Consider the following 26,877-nt stretch of genomic DNA (forward strand, 5'->3'; position numbering starts at 1 on the left):
TGCAGGTGAATGATGAGATGAACGGTGAGAAACGTTTCAATGTCAGCCAGTGGTGTAAACGGTGTGCTGTGCACCCAGCAGTGCAGGCTGAGCTCCAAGGCGGAGCACCTGAGAGGTGCGAGCTTCGAGTTCCCGAATCCCAGCTCCCAGCTCTGCGCTCCTCCCTGCAACGGGAGACGGGCGGAGCAGTGAGAAAGGCCGCAGCAGCTCGTGGCACGGATGGCTTTCCGTGCCTTTGAAGCACCGCTCGGACATCATGGGACGAGATGCCGGCACACTGCCCGTCTTTTGACGCCTCGTGGCGGCAAACCCGTATTTATCAGACATGTTTATTGACCATAAACCTGGCTGTGGATGGGCACAGGGCGGTGGTGCGCAGCCCGGGCAGAGCCCCGCAGTGCCCACAGGGGACACCGGCGCCCGGCAGCGCTGCCCAGCCCTGCACTCACACGTCTGCTTCCCTCCCTGCAGGCGGCTGAGAAGATGTAGCGCCGGAGGAGCAGCACCGCAGGGGGACGCGGGGCCGCACCATGTCGAGGAGGGGCAGCAGCCGCGCCAGGCCCGACGCCTTGGCCGCCCTGCAGGCCGCCAACGAGGAGCTGCGGGCCAAGCTCACCGACATCCAGATCGAGCTCCAGCAGGAGAAGAGCAAGGTGCGCTTCCTTCCCATCCCTCTCGGCCCTCTGCCTCGCGCGCAGCCCGTTGCCGTGCCTTGGGAAACACGTGGCCAGCGGGGATCGAGCCTGTGTGAAGCGAGCTGGCCCGTTCCCATCCAGCTCGGAAGCGGTTCCCCCGTGCTGCAGCACAAGGCGCCCCGCTCCCAAGCCGGAGCCGCGGCCCCGCGGCAGCCATCAGCCCTGCGTGGCCGCCGGGACGCAGCCCCGCTAGAGACACGCAGTGCCCGCGAGTGCAGCGCTGTGCCCTGCATCAATCGGCCCCGTGATCTGACGCTGGGGGCTACGATTCTAATTTTTAAGGAAGTTGGCCAAGGCAGCACACGCACATACATTTCAATAGGGCGGCAACCAATAATTCCGTGGTGAAGCAGGGTCTGCAGCTTTAAGAACAAGGACGCTGCTTTCCATCCCACTGCCATCCCCTTTTTGATACAAGGCTTCTCATCGTAGCTTCTATTGAGATCCTGCTGCAGTTCTGAACTGAAATATCATTTGACCCTTCTGTGGCCGGGTGCGTTTTGTTATTTGCAATGCAGAATTCATCTCTGAAAAAGCACCTGATGAAATTCTGCTGTTTGGGGCTTCGCAGCACCTGTCGCCAGGTTTTCTGTACCTCCCTGCATGTGCAGACAGCTGCATTCAGGTCTGTGCCTGAGCAGCCCCATGGGATGTGGCAGGAGGGCTTCTTCAGAGACACAGCCAGAAAGTAAAGGGCTCAGACTTCTCTGGAAGGTGCTGGCTAATTCTTAGGTGTATATGAAACATAATTCTGTCCATAGCTTGTATCACAGACATGTTAGTCCAGTTTCTGAGCATTTGCCTCATGTGGTGTTTGGATATTAATGCTTAGTTCACTTGGGTTTTGTGTTTCTTGCAGAAATTTATTACACTTAATGCTTCTCAGGCACTAAATCAGGCAAATTGAAGTCTCTGAGACCGCAAGGGATTATTAAAATATACAGATATTACCACTGAGGCTGACTTCTTGACAAAGTCTTTTCTATCGAGCTGCCAGGATTCCTTTTCCCCTATTCACAAATTACTTTCTTCCAGTTCTCTGTAACGTTGCAGTTTTTCCTTTGCAGCCGCAGTGTTTAGTTCTATAGAGTGCTCTCATTTGGGAGACAGACTTAGACATATTCTTAGCAAGGAAGCCTTATTGTGTCACCATAGGAAGACAAACGCAGCTTCGCTAAAAAGAATTGACCTGACCTTTTTTTTCCCAGTAAGTAAATAATTATAAAGTACCGAATATTCATTTCCTAATCTTGGCATTTGAATATATGCACAGACTGATCTGATAAACAACGTGGAGCAGAAAAGAGAGCGAATGGAATTGCGCTCCCTGCCCCTGAGCAAACCTGCTCAAGGAGGTGGTGACGTATGCAAACGCCACAAGTGCTACAGCAGATACATGCTGGAATACACTGCACTGCAACGCCTGCCACTGAGCCAAACCTGCTCCCACTGAGGTGGATATTGTCCCTTAGGACCTGTGGCACACTGGTACCCCAGGACACCACTGGTGGCTGCTGCCAGCAGTACCAGCTCTCCCGGTGCGTGTGCAAGTGTAACCCCCCACGCACACAGCTGCATTCACTGCTATTGTGGTCAGAATTAAAGGAAAGGATCTCTGACTTAGTGCCTCACTGAAGTGCACTGGTTCATAGCCACAGCACACAGAGGACCAGTTGCATTTGAAGAGTTTTATCCATTGCCACCGCCAGTTTTGGTTATGTGGAGCTACACTGGCTCTGGTAGCTACATGGTGAACATTTGGTGCTTCCGTGGGAGGGGACGGATCCTGTTAGGGCTGTGACAAATGTGATCCTGGTGTTACTGGTGTGCCTGGAATCACATACAGCCCTGAGACCCCTGGCTGCACTGGGGGGCAGCTCTCGAGGGCCCCATCAGAGCCCCAGACCTGGAGTCCAGCAGCACTGCAGGTGGGAAGCACAAAGAACCTTTCCCACAAATCATAAAGGCCTTCTCCTTGAGGAAAAGGGTTTTGTATTGTGCATTTTGTTCAAATGAAATGCCTCAAGAGAGGAAATTTCTCTTTTTGAAGCATACAGCATGAAGGCAGGGGGAGCAGTGAGGTCTGCTAAGGGATGGATCTGATGCCAGAGCAGCCAAGGCAGTGCCTGCTGATCCCTTTGGTACCCAAAAGCTCTTCTGAAGAGGGTTCCTAAAGCACCTGAGATAAAGGACATTTGTACTCCTGCATCAGTAGCACCAGCTCTCCCAGGCACAGATGTAAAACATTAGGTCTGATATACAATAATGTGATCCATATCTGTCCTAGATTATGTCAGAATTTCTGGTAATCATTTTGTTCGTAAAAATGCTGCTCTTGTTTGGTTTTCCACGCAGGTCAGCAAGTTGGAGAGAGAGAAGAATCAGGAGGTGAAGCAAATCAAAGAGCACGAGCAGCACAAAAGCACAGTGGTGGTCACAGAGCTCAAAGTCAAACTTCACGAAGAGAAAATGAAGGAGCTCCAAGCTGTTCGGGAAGCACTTCTGAGACAGCACGAGGCCGAACTGCTCAGAGTAATAAAAATTAAAGATAACGAAATCCAGAGACTCCAGGCCCTGCTGACTGCTGTGCGCGACGGGGCTCCCGACAAGGTGAAAACCGTGCTGCTCACAGAGGCCAAGGAGGAGGCCAAGAGGGGCTTCGAGGTAGAGAAAATTAAAATGCAGCAGGAAATTTCGGAACTTAAGGGGGCTAAGAAACAAGTGGAGGAGGCTCTGACTATGGTCATCCAAGCTGACAAAATTAAAGCCGCTGAGATAAGGAGCGTGTATCACCTGCACCAAGAGGAAATCACCAGGATTAAGAGGGAGTGTGAGAGGGAAATCCGCAGGCTGGTATGTGTTGCTGTCTGTACCAGTGCTTTTACTAACGCTTTTGTTATTGATAGCGGTTCAATGAGAGTGCTGGGCTGCTTAGATGCATGAGGATGGGCAACCAAACTTTTGGAGCTTACTCCAGACCCATTTTCTGATTGCTAATAGTGATGTCCAAATGTCTTTTTTTAAACCTGCTTTGGGATGATTTTGTATGGAGCTTCCTTTTTACCTCTGTCAGTGTTTATTGGTACAAGCCGTGTTTCAGATGTGAGGAACAGGCCTTTTGTTGCCAGCTGTGTGAAGGGAATCCCACAAAATAGCCATGCTTTTGGCCTCCTGCAGCCTTTCATCCTTTTCCCCCCTCTCTTTCCCCACCCTTTGCTCCTCACTGACCAACTTCCATCCCTCCCCATTGCTGGTTCCTGTAAACATTCCATAACAAGCTGTATGCAATCCCAACATGCTGTTTTCTCCCATCCTAGAGTCCTGAGCCCTGCAGCCTGGAGGTGATGACCCCACCACTCTGCAGGGTGCTCAGGAGGAATTCTCCCCTCTGCTTCCCCCCTCAGTGGCTTTCCCCCAGGGCAGACAGTGACAGTCCCTCTCCGTGGACCCATCTGAGCCTTGCTGCATCTGTGTGTTTCAATCAGCTCATCAGACCATTTGAGTTTCAGCTACAACAGATTGGATCTCAAAATCTACACACCAACAGCTTCAGAATATAAATCGAATGGACTTGGAAGCTAGTTGGGGATGTTAGAATGTGCCACTTAAAGAAAAACAGGAGAATTCCCCATGGAAGGGAAGTCTTTGCAAGCAAAACCTGGTAGCCACCTGCACTTTCTGGAGTTTGGAACAGCTCCTCCTGCACTGGCAGCTGGCTGCTTGCCTTGCCATTCCCCCACAGCCTCTGAGTGCAGCACAGCTCATCTGCAGGACTCTCCTAACCTTGCTACCATTCCCAAGAACACAGGAACACATTTAACACCCATACTCCAGTGTGGTGTATTTTGGGTTTTCTTTCAGTATTTATTTGATGCTACCATCTTTTGGGGTCTGCCATGTTTTTAAAGGTATGCAGTGTCTCAGGATAAACTCATAAATGTCTCTTCTAACCCATTCTCACTTGAGTATTAAGAAAGCTAAATCAAAGCCAACTAGACCAGCACCAGGAATAAAATGGCCCCATGTGAAGGCAGTACAGTGTGGTCTCTCCATGGAACGCCCTGCAGCACTGCTCTCCCTGTACTCTGCCACCCGCTCTCTCACAATTCACATTGCTTCTTCCCCTCATATGTTATTTTCTTTTAAGACGAGGATGTTAAAACAATTTACAACCAACTGATCTGTCAGTGCTGTTCAAATATCCTGCAGTGTAAGTAATTCTTCTCTAAACATACACTGCTGGATGCATTGATTTAATACATCACAGTGAAAGGATGGCTAATGTACATCCTAAATAAACTTAAGGCATTACAATAAAATCCACGCTAATGGCCTCTAATGTAGAAGTTATAAAATAAATATGTCCTTAGTTATCAAGAATAGAGCGACTGAATGTCATGTTTTCTAAATTGCCTTTGGAAACCAAACTTTTTTTATTCCTGCTTCAATGAATCAGATTATCTAACCGTACTAATTAAATTACACGATGCCATCGCTTTACCAGGCCCTAAGTGCTTCCTGAATGACATCAAGCTCTCTCTGTTCCACTGACTTGGCCACAGTTGGTTTCAATGGAGCCGCTGGCACCTCACGGGGGAGGGCCATGATGTTCCAAGCTGCTGTGGTGCTCCGTGGAAAACTCTGTTCTTTATGAAAGGGAAGCACTTCTCAAAACCCTCAAACTATTGCTGAAAACCAAGTTCTCCTGGCTCAGATGCTTCCAAGATGTTAACATAAGAGACAAGAGTCATATTGCAGACAGTAACAAGTCCATATGGCAACGTCCCTTCTGGTTTCAGTAAACTTCAATTTTTAATTTGTACATTTCAAAACAATGTAAAGCAGCAGATACATGAATTCAGATGCATTCATATGGCCTCCATCTGATGCCACCCCACTCAGGAATGCTTTGCAGGGCTGGATCTGACCCAGCCCATCACCATCCATAGAATCATAGAATGGCCTGGGTTGCAAAGGAGCACAGTGCTCATCCAGTTTCAACCCCCTGCTGTGTGCAGGTCACCAACCAGCAGCCCAGGCTGCCCAGAGCCACATCCAGCCTGGCCTTGAATGCCTGCAGGGATGGGGCATCCACAGCCTCTTTGGGCAGCCTGTTCCAGTGTCCGTGTCCAGTGTCCATGCAGGGGCGTTGCTGGGCATGCTGCTTTCCCTGGGCACGTCACAAACATTTGGCTGGAGTTCAGTCAGCCTGCAGACAGAGTCCTTCTCTGGCCAGTGTTGTCCCCTCACATTCCCTACCTGCTGGCTGTCCCCTTGCACACCCTGGCTGCTGTCTGGGACACGATGCAGGCAGGGAGGTTGTTAGGGAATGGCTCTGCTGCAAAGGGCTGCTCTCACTGACGTCTCAGCTGCTGCCCATGGAGGGCTGCCTTTCTTTCACTTGCCTCAAATGCAGGTGTCTGCAGAATTTGCAAAGCCCCAAGAACATCACAAGTAGAAATTTCCCAAGCAGGGAAATGTAGGTTTTACATGTAGGTTTTAAAATCATTGTGGAAATAATGCATTTTAAAAGAGCCACAAGGCTTAAGACCAGCTGAGTGTGAAAACCGTGCTAGGAACTGCACTGGAGAGCACAAGGAGAGGACAACACGTTGTGTTCTGCTTGCAATTAGGTTTGCATAACTGGTCTCAGCTGTGCTCATGGCTGGCACTGCTGCCAGGACCTCATCTTCCCCTCCTCTTGATGTCTGTGATGCAAGGAAGAAATGTGCTGGATAACAACTGTAGTGAAATGCTTCCTTCCTTTGGTACTGCTTCCACACCATTTCACTTTAATAGTGAGATGGCAGCATCAAATTGTTTTATGTGCTTCACGAATGTGAATTTCATCCTAAGAAAGGAAATGTGACCACTGATGCTTCCTCAGCTGTTCACCACATGTACTTTTAGGTTTTTTTCTAAAACGTAGACCACTGCTGAGGCACTGTGTTACAAATCCTTTGCATTTTCTGCTGTATCTTCATTCCTTTTAAAGTGCTGTTTGTGTAGTACCACGACTCTGCTTTCACAAAAATAGAGATAACCACCAACATTCTACCTATTTTAAGCAAATAATCATTTGATGGTGCATTATCTTTTCCTTTATGGATCCATATTGATTTCTATCGATCTCTTTGCTCAATGAAGCTGCAGATGCCTCCTCCCTGGAAGCATTCAAGGCCAGGCTGGATGGGGCTGTGAGCAACCCGGGCTATGGGAGGTGTCCCTGCCTGCAGCAGGGGGTCGGAACTGGATGATCTTTAGGGTCCCTTCCAATTCAAACCAGCCTATGATTCTAACTATTTAGATATTTAGCAGAAGGGCCTCTACAGACATGTCTGAGTCACAGTCAGCAGATCATTGCCTTAATGGAATTCCTGAGAGCACCCATACTAATGTGCAGCTGAGCAGCTCCTGTTTTCAGCATTTTACAAAGAGAACCTGCACTTGTTCCCAGGAGGCAGGGACAACATCCTTGGAGAGACGTGTCCATGTGCTGTGCCATTCTTCCCCAAGTTTTCACACTGTTTTCCAGGTCACAGACAAAGCTATCACAAAGAGATAAACGTGTCAAATCCAGTCCTCGCATGGCAAAGCATTCTTATTTGAGCAGGCCATGTTTTAAAAGCGTCCCTTTAAACGAAATGTGTCCAGCTTCAGAACTGCTTAAAGCCTCACTTGCCCAGGATGCACGTGTTGTGCCTGGAGAGCACAGGCGCTTCAGTGGGTGTGCTTTAGCAATCTCGAGCTTCCCAGATCCACTCCCTGTAAGCACAGCTGGCCACCCAGAGGTGTGTGCGTGCACTTAATGCTTCACGTTCACACATTGTGTGTATGAGCACAATGCAGCTGTGAAGGGCCTGAGGTCGTGCTGCAGCACTGCACACATCTGCAGGCAAATGCCCAGTGCACAACTGCTTGCCCTTGGCAGCCCTGGCCCCATCCTGTCTGCACTGCCCCGAGGAGCCCAGAGCTGCCCTGCTGCGGAGATCATCAAGGAAATCACTCAACAGGGAAACTTTTGGGAAGAAAAACCTTTCGAGCATTGACAGTGTTCAACTTTTAACTTCTTTCTCTCAAAGTTATTATTTTTTTTATCCCTTTTACTTTTGTTGTTCACTGAAGTGAAGGGGGGTGTTCTGAAGTGGTACTGAAACTGCGGGTTGTCTCCTAACTGCTTTAAAGAAAAACTGAAAAGTTGGGGTGGTCTCTAGAAGCTGTCGGTCGGCCACACGTGCATGCACAATGCTCATGAGTTACTGAAGCAATGCTGGGTTTGTTCGTTGTCCATTTTTCCTTGCTGTTGTGTTTGCAAGAGGAGGGTTTGTCTTCATGTCCAGGGGTTGGCTCTGTGGCAATGGTTGGGCTGTAGGGCGCTTCGTACGGCCAAGCTGCTGCATGTGTGTGTGATTGTGTTCTGTTCTCCTTATAGATGGAGGAGATTAAGTTTAAAGACAGAGCAGTCTACGTGCTGGAAAGAGAGTTAGGGGTTCAAGCCGGGCATGCCCAGAGACTGCAGCTCCAAAAGGAGGCTTTAGATGAACAACTGTCCCAGATCAAAGAGTCTGACCGGCACCTGGGCAGCCCCAAGCGGGAACTTCCTTATGCAAGTGGTGCAGGAGACGCTTCAGATCATTCGGGAAGCCCCGTAAGCACTTTCACGTGGTTTCACCTAAACAAACGAACGAGCAGAATGACCAAATGACACCAAATGACAGGATCTTGATGAGTGCCCTGTGAGCAACAGCTTTCCCATAGTGACTCAGGGGAAACGGAGAGGCGTTAATTTCTCGCTCTCGTTCATTAGCTGGATGTTGAACATTTCAAACCGAACCAAATTATGGGAGAGCTTTTGCTTGTTTGTCGTTTTGTTTTCTGGTTTCCTTTGTTTGTTTTTGATACCAGGGTGAAAATTTTCCTCTCTCTCTTCTTTCCTTTCCTTACCGTACCATTCTTCTACCACCTGCCTTAATTTGACCGTCTGACACAATTCTTGCCAACAAATGATGCAAATGCTTTTCTAACCAAGTAATGTGTGTGTGCTAGCTGTTGGAACTGCTGACAATGTACTGTGCAAGCAGATGTGCAAGGCTGCTTTACAGAGGGAGGCGGGTGAAGGTGCCCGGTGCACAAGCGCTGGAAGCCCGCGTGCCGCACTCCCTGCTCCTCCATCCTCGTGCTGCAATTGCTTTCAGTAGGCCAGAAGGTCAATTAGAAGCCTGTTAACCTCTTCTTTCCTATCTCTTTTCTACAACACAATATCCAAAACATTAAATCTTAGTCATCTTTTCACGATGTTGTTTGTTGTTTTTTTTTAATTGTAACAACAGCACCTTTCTGCTTTTGCCTTAATTTGCTAACAGCAGAAAGCTTCAGTTAACTAACCTTGTATGTCTCACATTTGCCAATTTTCTCCATTGCTGATTCTCATCAAGATTTCCTTTGCAACAGCCTTAATTTTCTCAGTAGAAGTGTAAATAGTCACACATGAGCAAAGCAATCTATTTTGTTCTTTATCCCAAGCCTCTCCTGCACCTGTTGAATGAGGAATCATAGACCTCCTGAAAGTGCCACCGGGACTGAGAGCACTAATTTGCTTCTTTTGATTTGTGCTCAACTTCTGCCAAACATCAGAATAAGTACAGAGGAGGAAAAAATAGCACGTCACACCTGTAAATAGATGTAACTTTTCTCTGATTCTGAATGAGAGCACCTACCTGTATTTCTCTTCATTTATGAATTGATTTAAGCATTTTCACTCAGTTAAACTGCTGCCCCATTTGCTTTACGAGTGACTCTACCCAATAAGGGCCACAGCTTTATGGAAGAGAGCTTATGCAATGGTATAATTGCATGGATTTTCCCCATTTGTATGTCAGTACTTCTGATACCATCTTATAACAAAGTCCTCGGAGTGGGTGACGTGTCTGAAACACTCAGTTCAACAGTGGCATACATTGGAAACACTGCCTTGTTTTTTTATGTTTTCTTTTCTATTTCCAAGTTTAGCATTTGCCACCTTGTATTTGCATATACATACTTTGCATTTGCATACTTTGTTACATTTTCACTCTTGCCTTTCCATCGGTCCCATCTTGCAGCTCTCAGTGGTCAGCTCCACTAAGGCGTACCTTACACTCTTCCATCTGATAGCTTTGAAATATTTGGATTTGGGATAAAAAGGAGGCTGAGCTTTGCATAACACTGCTATTCCCTGTGCACTTAGGAGCAGTTATTTGCAGTTGATCTTTGTTTTAGGAACAGCAGTTGGATGAAAAGGATGCCCGGCGCTTCCAACTGAAAATCGCCGAGCTGAGCGCCATCATCAGGAAGCTGGAGGACCGCAATGCGCTGCTGTCGGAGGAGAGGAACGAGCTGGTGAGCCGCTGGGATGGGCACTGTGCTGCTACAGCACTGATCACACTGATTTTTGCTTATAAAACGGTGTCTGTTTTAAGAAGGGACTGGCAAGAGTCGTCAGCTCCCCTACAAAGACAGGCTGAGGGAGCTGGGCTTGTTCAGCCTGGAGAAGAGGAGGTGTGGGGTGACCTCAGTGCAGCCTGCAGTACCTAAAGGGAGCCTACAAACAGGAGGGGAAACAACTCCTGGAAAGGGCAGATAACAACAGGACAAGGGGAAATGGTTTGGAGTTGAGGGAGGGCAGATTGAGGTTGGATGTCAGGGGGAAGTTCTTTACTATGAGAGTGGTGAGGTGCTGGAGCAGCTGCCCAGAGAGGCTGTGGATGCCCCGTCCATCCCTGGAGGTGTTCAAGGCCAGGTTGGATGGGGCCCTGGGCAGCCTGGGCTGTTATGAAATGTGCAGGTTGGTGGCCCTGCCTGTGGCAGGGGGTTGGAGATTCATGAGGTCCCTTCCTACCCAAACCACTCAGTGATTCTGTGATTATAATTATTTTCAATAAATACATTCCCTACATGCTATATTTGTTGCAAACCTCACAAGTGAGGAACAACCCACTCCCCAGTGAGCTATACCAAGAATTTCCTGATATATTCTGCTACGTATTAAGAGAAAGTACTGCTACTATGGTAGAGAAAGAAAATGATTAATTTATTTGATAAAACATAATTGTTCCTGAGGTGCCAATTCTCTCTTAATTTTTCAGTTAAAACGCCTCAGAGAAGCTGAAAGTCAGTACAAGCCCATCCTGGACAAAAACAAACGCCTCAGCAGGAAGAATGAAGAGCTGTCACATGCCTTACGTCGAATGGAAAATAAATTAAAATTTGTAACGCAGGAAAACATAGCAATGGTAAGTTTGGGAATGAGAGCCATCCCAGAACAGGCAACCCGTGCCCACAGGGCAACGCGGCAGCAGCACCACAGCTTGTGAGGTGGTTGGGAACTCCTTCTCCTTTTTGCTGTTTGCTGTGATGTCCTGAGTGGTTTGTGGCTTCAACTTGTTTTCTTTTGCATAGCGTGCTTTATTTTGGCCTGACAGAACAATAGTTGTGAAGAAAAGGAACTGTGTGAGCATTGTGGATGTCGATTAGATGGCTGCTCGGTCACAGAGCGCTGTTACAGCACAAACACAAAGCAGTTCACTTCAGCTTTGCCTTTTGTACCACAGTCACCCCATCACCCAAGGGAGCCCGCACCTGCTGTGCCCTCCCTTCCCCTCCAGCATTACCTCCAGCACTGCTGGCAGCCACGAGCAACAGCTGTTGGTGGTGACACTCATAGATGCCATCACCACGGGGCCAACCTCAGCCCCTCATCATCCCAGAGCACGGCAACCCGGGCTGCTGCAGGTGGACACGAGTGCACAGCACAGCAGGCAGAGCTGGTGGCCACAGCCCCCTGAGTGCCTTGTCCAGCAGGAGAATGGCCTGGGATGTGGGCAGAACCACAGAACCAAGGGGCAGCTGTGAGCACAGCTGCTAGATGAGTGCATTAATAGCTGGGAACGGGAAAGGCTGAATGCAGCTCTTCAGCAAAGCCTCTGGATCGTTTCCTCTTTTGCCACATGGGTTTTTTTCAGAGGCAAAGAGCAGGAGCAATGCGGAGACCGAGCTCCTTAAACGACCTCGACCACAGCCAGGAAGAAAGAGAAGTGGATCTGCTGAGACTACAAATTATCGAACAGCAGAATATCATTGATGAGCTCTCTAAGGTAAGGTGGAACAGTGCCCCACTGACAGGAGGCCATCTGAGGACACACAGAGGAGGGGAAGCCCAAGGGAGGGCACAGCAGCAGAGAGAGCACAGCTGGTGTCTGTGATCAGCAGTCACTGACCTGAATCTAGGTTATATGTGGGACAGCATCTGGACAGAATCCTTCATCCCATGTAGTGCTCGCACAGCACGACCACTGCAGTGCTCCCAGCACATACACGCCAGCAGCCAGATCCTGCACCAGCAAAGCAAACTGCCCAGACTCCTTCAGCCAGAGCAGCACCGGGCCTGGGGGCAGCTGCTGCATGAACAAGGGACACATTCTGCAGCACTGTGCTCTGGTTTTCTCTTCTTTGCTAACTTGTGCTCACTCTTTGAAAAGAGCAGATGAAAGTGTTTCACATACTGTGACCAGACCACTCCTCGAGAAAAGTGTGTTTGTTTTATTTGTGGGTTGTTTCTTTTATACACTTTTACTGAAGTTATTTCATTCTTTTTATTGTTAGACCCTGGAAACTGCCGGCTATGTGAAGAGTGTCATGGTACGTGAGAGGCTAACTTTACCCTCACCTTTTTACATATTTTAAATGCAGGTCATGAAAAGCACACAAGAGACACTTATTGTCACTTTCCTCCCTTTCTGGACAGCAAAGTAACTCAGTGTCTGTTCCAGTGCCGTTGCCACTGAAGGCCCTACCAGCAGTTGTTCTTTGGATAACAATGCAATGCCAGTGTGGAGCAGAGCTCTGCTGGGGGAGGAAAGCTTTCCCCTGTCCCAAGGACACCACAGATGGCAGCAGGGCCGGCTCGTCCCAGTGGCACAGCACGTGGTGCCCATCTGTGGGACAGCTCTGCCACATCACTGGGGTGTTTTTGGAAGGATATCCCAGCCTTGCCTCATCGTACCCACAGCAGCTCCCCTACAGGGCCCTGCACAGCTCATCCCTTTGCTCTTGGTGCTGGAGATTTCATTAAGTTTAGCCACCGATATGTACCAAACATCTGTACTTTATTTTGCTTTCCATTGCTAAGTGTGCAGCAAGCTTATGTTGCCAAGCAAAAAACAAGTGTTTGATTTTTCTCTGTCACTGCGGATAATGCAGGAGTGTCCCAGCATAAGCACACCCTCCAGCAAAGGGCTGAGGTGAGGCAGTGGGAGAGCATCCTTGTAGGAATTCACTGGTTCTTCAGCTCCAGAGTTTGCCTGGATGTGCCATCCAGAATAACAATAATAAAGTAATCAGCACAATAAAAAATTAATAGCACTCTATGAAGAGAGTCATAATTACCAGCAAAGAGAAAAATTGGCTGGCAGCAGAACAGGCTCAGCCCCTTCATCAGAGTCTCTGAGAGCTGCACATCCTTGGGGAATGCAAGCGGGTTTGGCTTGGGCTTGCTGTTAATGTTGTTGGTTTTGGATGTGCTTGTTGCAAACAGCCTCAGAATTCTGTGCAATCTGGGCGATGACATGCATGCGTGGCACAGAGCAGTCAGAGGGCTGGGCTCTGTTTTTGTCCCAGCACAGAGCCTCACTGCATGGAGCAGGGTGCAGAGCGGTGCCTGTGCTGTCCTGCGTTTGTTTTGCTATTTGGATTTTCATGACCACAAAGAGCATTTGACAGTTATTTACTGTAAACTCAGAAGACATTGGAGCAAAATTAAAACCAGTCCAGCACTGCTATCTTAGGTTGCCTCGTGACTATGAAAACTGCAGTGGTTAACTTAATTAACTGCTCTGTATCTGCTGTTCCAGGAACGTGATAAGCTGTTAAGGTATAGGAAGCAAAGAAAAAAAATGACAAGAATTCCTAAGGTAAAAGAAAAAAGCAAAAAAAAAAAAAAAAAACAAGTTGGTTTGTGATGGGCACGGTGGGCAGAGCGGCTGTGAGGGCTGGGGGAGGAACGGGGTGTGAGTGCAGGGCCAAAGCAGGCTGCCCCCATGGCACGGCTTGGGGGCAGGGCTGGGGGTGGTGTCCAAGGGGGTGTGAGCACAAACCCCACCAGCTGCATGGTAGGAGAGCGTTCCTACAGCCCTCCCAAGCCAGGCCCAGCAGCTGAGTGCGGGGCACGGCACGAGGACACGCTGACACCTCTCTCTGGCCAGAAGCCGGTGGTGGAGACGTTTTTCGGCTACGATGAAGAAGCCTCCTTGGAGTCTGATGGTTCCTCTATCTCATATCAAACGGATCGGACGGACCAGACCCCGTGCACCCCTGATGATGACCTGGAAGAGGTATTCACGGAGCTGCGTGGTGTGTTTTGGGCATTGAACCTGCTGTTACTGTGCAGTGGAACCCTTGGTCTGTCCACTTCTGGTCGGCTCTGACCACAGCATTACAGACTGGTGCTGATGTCACATTGGGTGTGATGGGTAATGTTTCTGGGTCTCAGGTTTTCGGTAACTTCACAGCTTTTAGTCTAACTGGAAATACTGTTATCCTAAGAACACTGGGTCCAGAGTGGGTCTGGAGAGAGGAGGTCCCAGGTGCCCTGAGGAAGGCCTGCTCCCGTGGTTCTCCTACACTCAACCTGCACCCTGCTTCTCCTCTGTCATCTGGAGCTTGGCATGTGTGCAGCCATGAGCAGTATGACCCTGCTGCCCTGGGTTCTGCAGCCAGCACAGTGCTGGGGAAGAGCTGGCTCCCTGCAATGCTCTGAGGATATGGCCTTTCTGGGACTCTGAGTGTGTCTAATGAAGGGAAAGGATTGTTTCCAGCATTCTGCACCTCTTCCCTACAGATGCACTCCCTGGTGTATGCCAGCCCTGTTCCTCAGCTTAACAAGAGCCTTGTAATAAACACCCCTTGCTAACAGTGACAGCAGCCATTGCAGGCTGTGATTGCTGCAGTTTCTCTTCTGTCACTTTGTTTCATAGGTTGTAATGAGATCTCTTGGTTCTGAAAGGGAACTTAAACAATGATATTTCTACCCTAAAAGATACACAAGTGGTTGCCAAGTGCGAGCTGCACTGCAGGAGGCTGAATCTATTTTTTGGAACCTATTTGTTTTTCACTCTTCTATTGCCATTTCCCCCCCATGCAGATAGCTCTGAGTTTCTGCATGCACCCACAGTGTCATTTCATCTCATGTAGAGTGAAATATTGTGGTCAGCCTGACATGGAAGCACGCAGTGCTGGATGTGGTAAGGAGGGGAAAGAAGACGAAAGGTGCTCTTCCTGTTGATGTCACCATTTCTGCAGCTGGTATCTCCAGATTCCTGTTTTAATAATTGAGATGTTAGGTGTGAGTCAATCTGCAGACTGGAAACCTATTCGTGGTGCAAGAAAGCTTGGTTTCACCTTCAAGTGTGATGGCTTTGCTAGTAAAGTAATATAGGGTCATCCAGTCGCTAGTGTATGACTCAGATAGAAGTCTTCATCTTCTCAAGGAGGGGGAAATTCTCTCTGTTTCTTTTATATAATTGTATATTTTATCTTAGTAAGGTGTATGCAGGAGGTGATTACTGGACAGAAGAGCAATAGTGTGAGGACACACAAACAAGGTCTTCAGTGCTGCACTTCCCAAATTGCATTCTAATAGTAGTGACTTCAGCACTTCTAGAGAAGTGCTTCCAGAGAAAGCAATTATCCACTCATCTGTTATTATTACTGTTATTATTTTAACTTATTACCTCTTGTTTTGAACAATTTCAGGGCATGGCCAAAGAAGAGACAGAACTGCGGTTCCGGCAGCTGACGATGGAGTACCAGGCTCTGCAGCGCGCTTACGCCCTATTGCAGGAACAGGTCGGAGGAACATTGGATGCAGAGCGAGAAGTTAAGGTCTAAATGGCTTATATTACATGCACTAAAGGGCTGTTGTTGTGTGCACCGTGCTGTTGTACCTCTTCACACTGCAGCTGTCAGCTGCCCTCTGGCACCTGGCTGGGCTGTGGGATTGGGGTCCCATGGGGGGGTCCCGTCCCCATCCCCACCCCACTCCCTCCCTCCTGCCCAGCCCACTGCAGCCTGCGCTGCTTGCCGAGGTGAATTCCTTCTGCTGTTTTCACCTCGTGATCAGATTAAGAGAAATTCAGCCAGATTTTTAATGGGAAATCCTTAAAATTAAGCTCTGTTTCTATAAAAGTCCACTATGGTTGACCTTAAATGCATAACGCCTGTTATTCAGTTCCTCTGGATTCTAATTATTTGATTCTTCATAATATGGATTATAGCCCCAAAATTCATCTTCTTAATGAGGTTTCCAAGTGCCCTGTGCAGCTCTGCCTGTCTGCCTGGCTCACATGGCCACGCAGCTTCATCGCCTCCAGTGGCATTTCCTTACCTGATGTCTTATCAGATGTAAGACGTTCTGGTCAAGAGGAATCTGCTCTGTGCTACAAGGACACAGTGTGTCGTGTAGCTGCTGGGGCACAGAGTGCAAGGGAGAACACAGCCAGTAAGGGTGCTCTCAGCTGGCAGTCTGAAGCCTAAGAGAACGATGCGGGCATAGCGATCAAAAAAGGATCATTTTCATTTGCAAATGACAGGGTAAAGAGCAGACAAATGGTTTGAGAAAAGAAAATGTTCTAACAACATAGCATTTGATGAATAAAACAGCTACTGACAGTTCCATGTACTCTCCAGCAAAAATGCAGGGAGGCGTTGGATATTTAAGAAGGAAGCTATAAGCGTGGGTGAGAATGGCATACTGTGCAGTAGGAGCAGAAGGAAGGGCACTGAGTGCACAGGGAGCAGTGCGTGCTGTCAGTGTGTCCCTGCTCACACAGTGTGCTCTCTGCTGAGTCCCACATCACTCCTTGCACTGGTTTTCATGGCGAGACGAATGCATGCATTGCCTGCTGGTGTCACCCCCGTCGTTGTGGAGCACAGAGGGCTGCCAGCTGCACCTCCTGTGGTCGGCTGTAAGACGCCATGTGTCGTGTCCCATTCTTGTACCTAACACAAGAATGTTCATCTAAAATCTTAAAATTGTCGTGCCGTCTTGTAGGCTTCGTTTTACAGTGAGTGACCAATGCTGCGTGCTTAGCCCCGAATTTACCCTGCCATAGAGCTGTTAAAATTATTTGTGAAAAGGATTTGATGTTTTAAGCATTTTCCGTATCTGTGTTAGCTTTCGGCTTTTAGGGAAAGTCGTATTTACTTATTTATTTCTGTGGTGTTTTTCCCTCCTCTCCTACAGACACGTGAGCAGCTCCAAGCAGAGATACACCGATCCCAGGCTCAGATAGAGGACCTGGAAAAGGCCCTGGCGGAGCAGGGGCAGGTAATGCCCTCAGCCCCTGCCCCATCCCAGGGGCAGTGCAGTGCAGGGTGGGCAGGGGGAGTGCGAGGGAAGGATGGCCGTTCTCTAACGAAACGCTTGGTTTGCATGCATTACAGTAAGCTTCCATTGCCAGCTTTCCTTGTATCTCAGTAAGAGTTTGCTATGTTGAAGGAGGGATAAGATGGGGAAGCTGTCAGAGCTGGGGGTGGGAGGCAGTGCCCAGTGCAGGCTGCTGGCTGCCTGCCCCATGTCCACCAATATGACTTGCATCCACGTGACCAAAATTTAACAGCAACTGGGTGGTGAGACATAGCCCTCTGAAGGCAAACATTTTTTAACCTGAGTTCTTTTTAGTCATTAGAGTTTTTAAATTCCATTTGTACGCTCCAGACTTTCTCAAATAAGATGGAAGAGTTGCTCTGCTGCATCACAGGCAAACAACAGAGTTGCAATTTCCTATGCAACATCATTCTGTGATTCTGTGATTCTGTGATCATTCCTCTCTGTATGTGTGACTTAATGAACGATGTGCTGCTGTGCTTGTGCCAAACACCGCCGGTTTTCACCCATGCAATCAACCATTTGTGTTTCCCAGGACATGAAGTGGATTGAGGAGAAGCAAGCACTGTACAGAAGGAACCAAGAGCTTGTGGAAAAGGTGCCCAGCACTTCTACTGGTATTATTCAAATAACATCTATTGCTTACGGAATGCAGAAAATGGTACCAAGGCGTATTGCTTTCTGTACAGATCAAACAAATGGAAGCAGAGGAGGCTCGCCTGAAGCACGATGTGCAGGATGTCAAAGACCAGAACGAGCTCCTGGAGTTCAGGATCCTGGAGCTGGAGGTGAGCTCCTGCCTCAGGGCTGTGCTGCTGCCCCGCACTGCATGTCACTGGGGCTGGGGCACCACAGCTGGGCCCGTCCCGACTGCCTTGTTGTAAGACACAGCGCTCAGTGAAGGTGCTGACGAGAGGAAAAGTACCCCAAGTTACTTCCAGCACCGCCGCCATGCCCATAGCAGGGCTGCTCTGCCAGCTGCTGGAGGCAATCCTGGTGCGTGTAGCAACAACAGCAGTGCAGTAATCAGAAAATCCTTCTTTCAGGAGAGAGAAAGAAGATCGCCTGCTATCAACTTCCACCACGTTCCCTTCACGGAGGGGAAAAGCCCTCTCCAGGTTTACTGCGAGGCAGAAGGTGTCACAGTAAGGATCCCCACGTCTGGCTCTCCTTTCTCTAAATCAAATCCGACACTCTGTTCTGACTCCTGCTTTTTCCATTCCTCTCTTGTTAGGACATAGTAGTGGCAGAGCTGATGAAAAAATTGGACATTTTAGGGGATAACGCCGTAAGTGTATGTTCCTTTAATATATTGTGCATGCTTTGGTATGCGTTGTCCTCACGTTTATTGTAGCAAAGCTGCTTGGGTTGCAATGGCCAAAGCTGTCTGCAGAGCAGGCACTGAGCTGCACGCTACGTGCTCTCCAGCTTGTCAAGGTTTTTGTTGAGTGCCTTCTTGCAAATGCTGCACAGGACCTCGATACCACAGTATTGCTTCTAAATTGCCAATGAATGGTTTAGAAAATACTTGGAAATTTTGGATTTTCGTGCTTCTGTTTTTTTTTTTCTCGCTGCTGCTCACACATGGTTTGTTCTCTGCATTTGCTTTACATTTCCGTTTTAACTGCTGTGTGTTTTAGTTTTGTCCAATGCCAAAAACGTTTAAATGGAAGCAGGATGTTACGCAACAAGTTACAACAGCAGTAGGAGAAGAAGAAACAAATAGTAAGAAGTTTGAAAGTGTTTCACTTGTATCAAGTAGGAGTGATTGCGCACATACACATCTTACCTGCACCCACACACCTGTGTAGCAGAGGCACTGCAGCTGCAGGTGGGTGTCCCTGTGCGTGGGGCACATGGAGCAGTCAGAACAGCACCTCACTGCTCAGACCCTCCATCTGCCCCTCCAGACAGCCCTGAAGCCAGGAGATAGCAGAGCAATCAGAAGATACTGAAGTAATTAGCAATATTTACTGCTGCTGCAGTTAAGGATGCTTGTATTGGCAGAAGCGTGACAAATCCTAAAATCCTTGGGGTGTGGAGAATAAAAGCATGTGCATAAACCCAAGCACCAGTGAGTGAGGCTGGCCCTGGGAAAGGCAGAAAGATGAGCCCTTGCTCATGTCAGGCCATGCAGGACTGGAAGTGGTGATGGCAGGTCAGTCCTACACCCAGGGCTCACCTCCCACCCTGCTGCTCCAGCCTTGTGCCCGCAGTCACACCTGTTGTGCATGCAAGGAAAGGCCAAGGACTGCACCTCTCCTCTAACAGCACGTCCCACAAGGCTCAGTTCTGTGTGGTGCAGCTGCTTTTATTCCCTGCTGGACAAAAACAAGATTTGGTGTCTGCATCTTCTTTCTTAATGCCAGAGTTTTAGAAGAACTCCCCACCTGTGTGATCACCATTCAGCATTAGGAGTTAATTACAGCTGTTCCTACAGCAACGCTGCGTTACAATGCTGTTTTTATTTGCCTTAGTTTATTGTTGCTCGAATGATTTAATTTCGTATTTATCTCACACAGCAGTGGCCCAGTGCTGGGTTACATGCCAGGCGCCGGGACTTGTTGTAATTCTGCTCTGATCTTGTGCAGAACCTGACCAACGAGGAGCAAGTGGTTGTCATACAAGCAAGGACAGTTCTCACATTGGCTGAAAAGGTAACGGCTGCGGAGCCCCACGATGAGCCCTGGTGCTCAGAGCAGCTGCTGGAGGTGCTGGGGATGAACCGGAGGGTGTTCACCAAAGGCCATGATTCCCTATAGGGCACTATACCTGAATGGGCTCTTGTCAGAATAGAGAGAAAATTCGAGCCATGTGCACAAACTGTTTGGTTTAAAAAGCTATTCAATTAGGGAAATGTTGGAGGGCAAATGGCAAACTTGGAACTAATGTTTTTTTCCATCACCAATTCTTATAAAAGTGAAGGTGTCACAGTAGGTTCCATCCTTCCCCTGTCAATCAGTGAAGCTAACTGCATGTTTGCAAAGCAAACTCTGAATTTCCAGTGAGGGCTGACTGCTGCCTGTGGCTGTGTGCCCCAGCAGCCCCCAGCCCTGCTCTCTTTGTGTGCACAGTGGCTCCAGCAGATTGAGGTGACTGAGTCCGCACTGCAGCAGAAGATGCTGGATCTGGAGAATGAAAAGGTATGGGAACGGGGAGGGGGGGAACTGCAGGAAGGCAGGGAGGGCAGGCACAGCACTGACTGCACCTCCCTGTGCACCAGGAGCTGTTCAGCAAGCAGAAGGGCTACCTGGATGAGGAGCTGGACTTCAGGAAGCAGTCCTTGGACCAGGCACACAAGGTGAGGACCGGGCAGTGCCAGAGGGACCCATTTCCCCCCTGTAAGGTGTGTGCTGTGCTGTCTCCAGAAATGCTCTCTGCTTCTGCCACTGCTGCTCATGGAGTGACCCAAGGACTGCATGGCTGGAATGCTAAGCAAATCCTCTGTGCCCTGATCTCATAGTGAGCTCCTTGGGGATGGTGGTCCTGGGGTGTGCGTGGTCCCTGCAGGATTAGGACCTAAATGTAAAGTTATTAAACACAGATTTAAATTTAGCAGAGGCTGTAGTTAATGACAGTGCTTTTCTTTATGAAAGAGAGATTTTTGCCTAGACTTTCTCTTAGATCTTAGATTATGGTCTCTGCCACCAAAATACCTGGAGATATTATGGGATTCTGCACACTTGAAACGAAACTGCTGTTAGGTGAGGTTCATTGCACGCAGTAATGGATCCTATGCCATTTCAACCACCTCCTCAGCCTGCAGCCGTTCTACTTCCTCCAGTTAAAGTACTTCTGTAGTCATAATATAGGCATAAATGCACACCTTGACCTATAGATTTAGCCTATTCTTTGGGTTTCCCTTAAATCCTGAGGACAGTTATGCTTCCTGAGAAGCAATGGGTTTTTACACCTCTTTTTTGGGAGCCCATTATCTACTCAGATGTCAAACCACTTGGGAGAGCTTTCAGTACACTTTTCAGTGCTGTGTGGATGACTTAAGCCTAGTTTGGCAAAACGCTCAGCTTGGCGCTCTTTGTCTGCCACTCGAGCAGAAGGAAGGAGCACAATGAAGTGAGCCTTCGTCCGTGCAGAACTGGCTGAGGATTATCTGCACTTCCCCACATTCTCAGGCAGCGCAGTGGGTTTCTGCACACGCACAAATGCGGGCTGAAAGCAGCCAGGAAGCTTTGTTCTTCCCTGAAATTCCAACGGTAAAAGCCATTCTGATTTGTGTAACTTGTCTCACATCCATGTTCCCTTTGTGCTCCCCAAGACGAGCTGCTGCTAATCTCCCCTGCAGCCACAGCCAAGCCGATTACCAGCTGGAACCGCCACGCTTTTTGCACAGCTTTCACTCCCTTGATTGCTGCTGAGGATTTTGTTCCAAGAAATGCTTTGTCACACAGATACAGCTGCCCCGAAGACACTGAATTTCTCAGTTCTTCCCATTTCATTTGCAACTCAATTTAAGCAGAGAGGTATAAAGGTGTTTAATCAAGGTGTGGGGCCCAACGTGTTCCCAGCAGTGGGGTTTTGTTAGGGCAGCTATGGTCAGCCCGCTTGCTGGGGTTATTGCTACAAGTGGAAGGAGAACCTTCTTGTATATCCCACCTCCTTGCAGAGGCACAGCAGCTACTGCTGCTCTCACCCATGTCTGCAGCTCCAAAGTGCAATTCCTTGTTTTCTTGTAAATACGAGTGTTACTCCGTCCCGACTCTGCTAAGTCATAATAAAAAAGCAGCAACAGCCACCTCAGATGGAGCAAATTGCTCGTTTTGAATTCAGCTGAATTATCACAGCAGACATCTCCGACATTTTCAATCAGCCCAGAGGTTCCAACCACACTACTTCGTCTTTTCCCTTTCCGCAACCGTCCGCCAACTCCGTGAAAGCAGGAGCTGAGCCCCCCGTGTTTGGGTGGCACACGGGGGGACCGGGGCCCTCCCAGCAGCCACTCAGCCCACAGCCCTGCAGCACGGGGCTCCCAGCGCCCTGCCTGTGGCTGAGCTCTGTGCTGCCCTGTGCAGGATGCTGCCCCCAGCCCTCCCCCTGTCGTACAGAGGAAGGATGACCAGTTCCCCGCTAAACCCTCCCACCACCCATGACCATGTTGAGCTGACAGCCGTATATATTATTTTTGATTAGCAAATTCTGGAATTAGAAGCCATGCTCTATGATGCCCTGCAGCAAGAAGCTGGAGCCAAAATTTCCGAACTTCTTTCAGAAGAGGAGAAAGAGAAACTGAAGAGCGCGGTAGAGCAGTGGAAGCGCCAGGTGATGAGCGAGCTGCGGGAGAGGGACGCCCAAATCCTGCGCGAGCGCATGGAGCTCGTCCAGCACGCCCAGCAGGTATGTGCTGCAGAGGGCAGGCAGCACTCAGAGCAGGGGCACGGTGAGATCCATGCCACCCCTGCAGGGCCGCACCGGGGTGCCTGGTGTTGGAGCCGGGTTTGGTTTGCACAGAGCATCCCTTGAAATGGCAGCCTGGCTTTCGTGGGTTTGCCGTGCGCGGTGCTGCACTGACAGAGGACTCGTCTATGGCTTAAAGCACGCATTTGTTTTTTAGAAGAGATATATGCAAGTCACATCCCTGAAAATAATACATCTTCTGGGTACCTTTGTGTTCGGTTGGTTAATATATTTTTCTTAAATTTCAAATTGAACAGAGAATTAAAGAGCTAGAAGAAAGAATTGAAGGCCAAAAAAGACAAATAAAAGAGTTAGAGGAAAAGGTAAGGGAATGCAGATGAAGGAGCTGATACATGGTGTGTGCATGTCTGTATCCTCATTCCATCTTTGCTAAGAAAATAATCTTACAAGAAGTGACGCTGTGCATAAATTACCTTCTCGCAGTTCTCTCCCTGTGCCCAAAGCTCCCACCTGAATCTCACACAGAAGCAGCTCCCACGTCCCAGCACCACTTCTCCTCCTACAGCTTCAATTTTGGCCAGACCATAACTCAAGTTCTGCCCTAACGTGACCCTCGTGTGAAACATCTATTCCTTGAGCAATTGCCAAGAGGGAACTTGCAGAATCACAGAACTGTAGAATCATAGAATTTTAGAATCATTTGAGCTGGAAAGGACCTGTAAGGACCATCTAGTCCAGCCCCCCTGCAAAGCACAGGGACACCCACAGCTCCATCAGTGCTCAGAGCCCATCCCCTGCCCTGGGCTGTCTGCAGGGACCACCCCCCCTCTGGGCAGCCCACGCAGTGCCTCACTGCCCACTTCTTTCTTATACCCAGCCTAAGTCTCCCCTTACCGCAGGCACAATAGTTGTTGAGCTGAACTCTTGCCCAAAATCAAGCTCCAACCTTAGCAGTGCATACTTCTGGAGTATCAGAAGATCTCAGCTGCTGCTCTCCCTGCCTGCATGCCCAGGCTGCAGCTGGGCCGTATTTCCCCATGCCCCAAGGGATGCAGGTAACTGCCTGAGCTGAGCAGAGCTGGCTCTGGGGGTCACCCCACAGTCGGTATTGCTTCCCAACACAAAGATTTGTTGCACTGTCTGTAACCGTGGCTTATTCTCAGCTAAACACACTGTAAAATCTCACTCTCTTTCTTCTCTTCCATTTTTTCCTCTTTTCCCTCCCCTTTTCAGTTTTTATTTTTGTTTTTATTTTTCTCTCTAGCTTTCATTCTTTGGTCATAGCCCTCCAGGCCAAATGCAGAAGGTAAGCACTCGGCTTGCTTGGGTCCCCTCCTCTTCCCACGTGGCACAGAGCCCACCAGTGCTGCACAACCTGCCCTGGCTGTGTCTGTGCACTCTCTAGAGCTGCCCACACCTTAAATTAACGTGTGCCCGAGGTGTTGCTGGGATTACCCATTATCTCATGAAAACAGGAGAAAAAAGGCCAACCCATTTGTGCCTGGAGAGGTGGCAGAGATTGCCACGTTGGCCATGAGCAGCTTTGGAAGGAACGGTCTCTGTTACTCACGGAAGTCAATGGGATATGACACAAATGCTTTTTTACTTGTTGTACAATTCGAACAGATATATGCAAATATGAACCTTACAGAATTTTTGTGTGTGTTATTTATGAATGGATTTTCTTTTCCTTGATCCATGTTTTAATATATTTTTCTTGTTTCAGCCTACTGATGAAGCTGGAATTGCTTCTACTGTTACTAAGTGGAAGATGGCATTGGTTGCCAAGACAGAGAAAGAGACATTGCAACGTCAAGAAAGCCAAATATATCTTGTATTTTGCTGCTGGAGATGGAGGAGCGAACCCTATGATCCTTTCAGACTGAAGATGAACCAGGCTGTGTGGGAACTTCTGCACAGGCGGGGTCTGCACCGCTGAAACCTCTGTCCATGCATTTTCAAAAGCTGGCACTAAGCTGACAAAGAAGAAAGCCAAAAAGCCCTGCCTCTGCTAACAGTTATGGGCTTCTCCCAAGCCTGTCTCTGCTGCTTGGAATAACTTTCAGCGGAGGTCCTCGCTCTGCTGCTTGAGATAACTCAGCTTTACCTAAGGAGCAGTATACTAATTCAGATACACTGAATATATTTTAGTTCCCTGCTAAGCAGGTAGAGAATTGCTTCTCTGTGGAAGTGACTATGTCGCGTTTTATATGTCAGTCATTTATATTTGTGATTCATAGTTATTTACAAATCTGTCTTGAAAGAAATTTATAGAGAGAGCTCCAGGTGAATAACTCCTGAAAGGATAAACGTGAACTACGAGAGTGCGTTGTGTTCCAGGCATTTCATCACAGCACGGGGTCTGCCCAATTTGCTGACTGCCCCACCAGGCCAGGATTAGGGGAAAAACGCGAAGCTCTGTTTGAACCCTTCAGGTAATGAAACTGTACTTGGCTCTGAGCTGTCAGTAGGCCATGCTGCGCAGCACGATGACAAAACTGGCATGCTAATGTGGAGCTTGCTATTCCTGAATGATGCTAACAGGCCCAACGCTGTCCATTAAAACGTTCAACTTGAGAAAGAGCGAACCTGAAATCACACCATCCCTGATCCCGATGTGGGAGGTGGCACGAGGAGCGCAGGCACGGATACGCAGAGCGTGCGCCCGAGGCCGGGCTCGGAGCCAGGAGAGGGAATCTTCGATAGCAACAGATGAGGAGGAAGAACCCCAGGGGAGTCCCACCAGTACTTCGCCACATGGGAACTGGAGCCAGGTGTGTAAATCCGGACCTGCTGGTGGATGACAGGAGCCGCCTGCTGTTCCTGGAGCCCCAGCAGCACGGGCTGCAGGGAGCAGCGCTGCCCATCGCTGGGAGCACCGGGAGGAACGCGAAGCCAGGGAGCTCCGACAGGTAAGGCAGGAGATTCCTAAAAGCTGATTTATTATATAATTACACGTATGACTTCCTTCGTAACTGCGTGGCTGTCGGTCTGACTCACTCAACCTATTTGTGATAATAACCCAGAGAAGAAATGGAATAGTCCACGGTCTTTATGTAAATGACTTATTTGTTTGTCTTACTTTAGTCCATAATTTCGACACCGAATTTCAGTATGAGCACAGCTGTTTCGTTGTTGGGCTTTTATTTTTTTCAAATCAGCGGTCACTCCCAAAAGCAGAGTCCATCAGGATCAGCCCTGACGGAGCCGCAAGCCGCTGCCGTGCCGCTCCGCAGCGCTCCCTCCCGCCCAGCCTGCCGACACACGGCGCAGGGCTGCGGCTGGAAATCACCGATCTGAAACGGGGCCGCCCCCAACGCTCCTGCACAGAGCTCCGCCGCGCCGCAAGGCGGCGCTGCAGCACAGAGAGCGGCTGCGAGGCGGCAGAGCCCGCTACTTCCGGGGCTGCTGTTCACTGACTTCCGGGCGGCGGGGCGGCGCTGCGGGCTGCCGGCGCTAGGGGGCAGCAGCGCCGCCGGGGCTCGTTGTTCTCGTGTCCGTGGAAGCGTTTCAGCGCCCCCAGACCCGTTAATTTTGTCCCAGTGATGTCGCTTAATAATAAGAAGTTAAAAAGAGGAGCCCCGTCCCTCGGGAGCAGCGCAGCACACGGTGCTGTCGGGGTTCCCAGGACAATTCCCTGCTGCCCTCGGGCTCCCGCACAGCTCTCAGGAGCCGGACCTGATGTCAAAGTGCGCTGCGGAGCGGAGCAGATAAGGCAGAATGATGGACACGGTTCCTGTGTCTGCCCTCATAGGGAGACACCCCTCGTGGGGCAGGATCGCACTCAGGCAGCAATCCAGATTCACGTCTGCAAAGGTTTCCTCCTGATAATACAAGATAGCAGTGTATTTACTATTCTAATTAAACTTAGGTATTGAAAATGTTAGATGTTGGCAGAGCTCAGCCTGCGAGGTGGGCGCCGTTGCCATTCAGCACACGGGGCGTGCAGGACGCCCTGCAGAGCGCGGGGAGCTGCCTCCTCCTGACCCCCGTGAGCAGCAGTGGGCCGCCCTCGGGCTCACGGTGCACAATAATCCCAGGCAGTGACACAGCTCTACCCTCCTGTTTCTTCTTCAGCAGCACGAATTTGCTTTAGGAGTGGATGTACCATTTTTAACGGAGAATATTCAGCGTTCTTTCCTACTGCAGGCAGGAGAGCAATTAGAAATGCCAAATCAAGATCTTCAGCACCTGATCTTTTTATCTCCCCGTGGCTCCTCTGGGCGCCTTCACACCTGCCCAGCAGTGAAGCTGGAGAGCAGCATTTTGCTGCCAGCTGTCCCGTCGGGTCACCTCCTTTTACACCACTGCTGGATCACAGAATCACAGAATGGCCTGGGTTGGAAGGGACCTCAAGGATCATGAATCTCCAACCCCCCCACCACATGC

General features: G+C 49.2%; 1 protein-coding gene across 15 annotated transcripts; it reads left to right on the forward strand.

Moving 5' to 3' along the window:
* Positions 1-530: 530 nt before the first annotated feature.
* Positions 531-23,772, forward strand: JAKMIP3 (Janus kinase and microtubule interacting protein 3; the record flags this gene model as incomplete). Of its 15 annotated transcripts, none has more annotated exons than XM_079536411.1 (21): positions 531-653; positions 3,051-3,548; positions 8,128-8,343; positions 9,954-10,073; positions 10,820-10,966; positions 11,696-11,827; positions 12,336-12,371; positions 13,583-13,642; positions 13,934-14,062; positions 15,483-15,611; positions 16,972-17,055; positions 17,651-17,713; positions 17,805-17,903; positions 18,162-18,260; positions 18,350-18,409; positions 19,707-19,772; positions 20,190-20,258; positions 20,339-20,416; positions 22,264-22,467; positions 22,785-22,850; positions 23,722-23,772. In XM_079536411.1, 21 exons carry the CDS (start codon positions 531-533, stop codon positions 23,770-23,772), a joined length of 2,529 nt encoding a protein of 842 aa, XP_079392537.1. The 15 variants fall into 15 exon arrangements, with proteins under 15 accessions (XP_079392537.1, XP_079392544.1, XP_079392546.1 ...); XM_079536418.1 differs by having other exon boundaries at positions 18,350-18,403; XM_079536420.1 differs by having other exon boundaries at positions 15,483-15,605.
* Between the last annotated feature and the right edge of the window lie 3,105 nt (positions 23,773-26,877).

The sequence above is a fragment of the Tetrao urogallus genome (assembly GCF_951394365.1).
Source record: "Tetrao urogallus genome assembly, chromosome: 5".
Taxonomy (NCBI): domain Eukaryota; kingdom Metazoa; phylum Chordata; class Aves; order Galliformes; family Phasianidae; genus Tetrao; species Tetrao urogallus.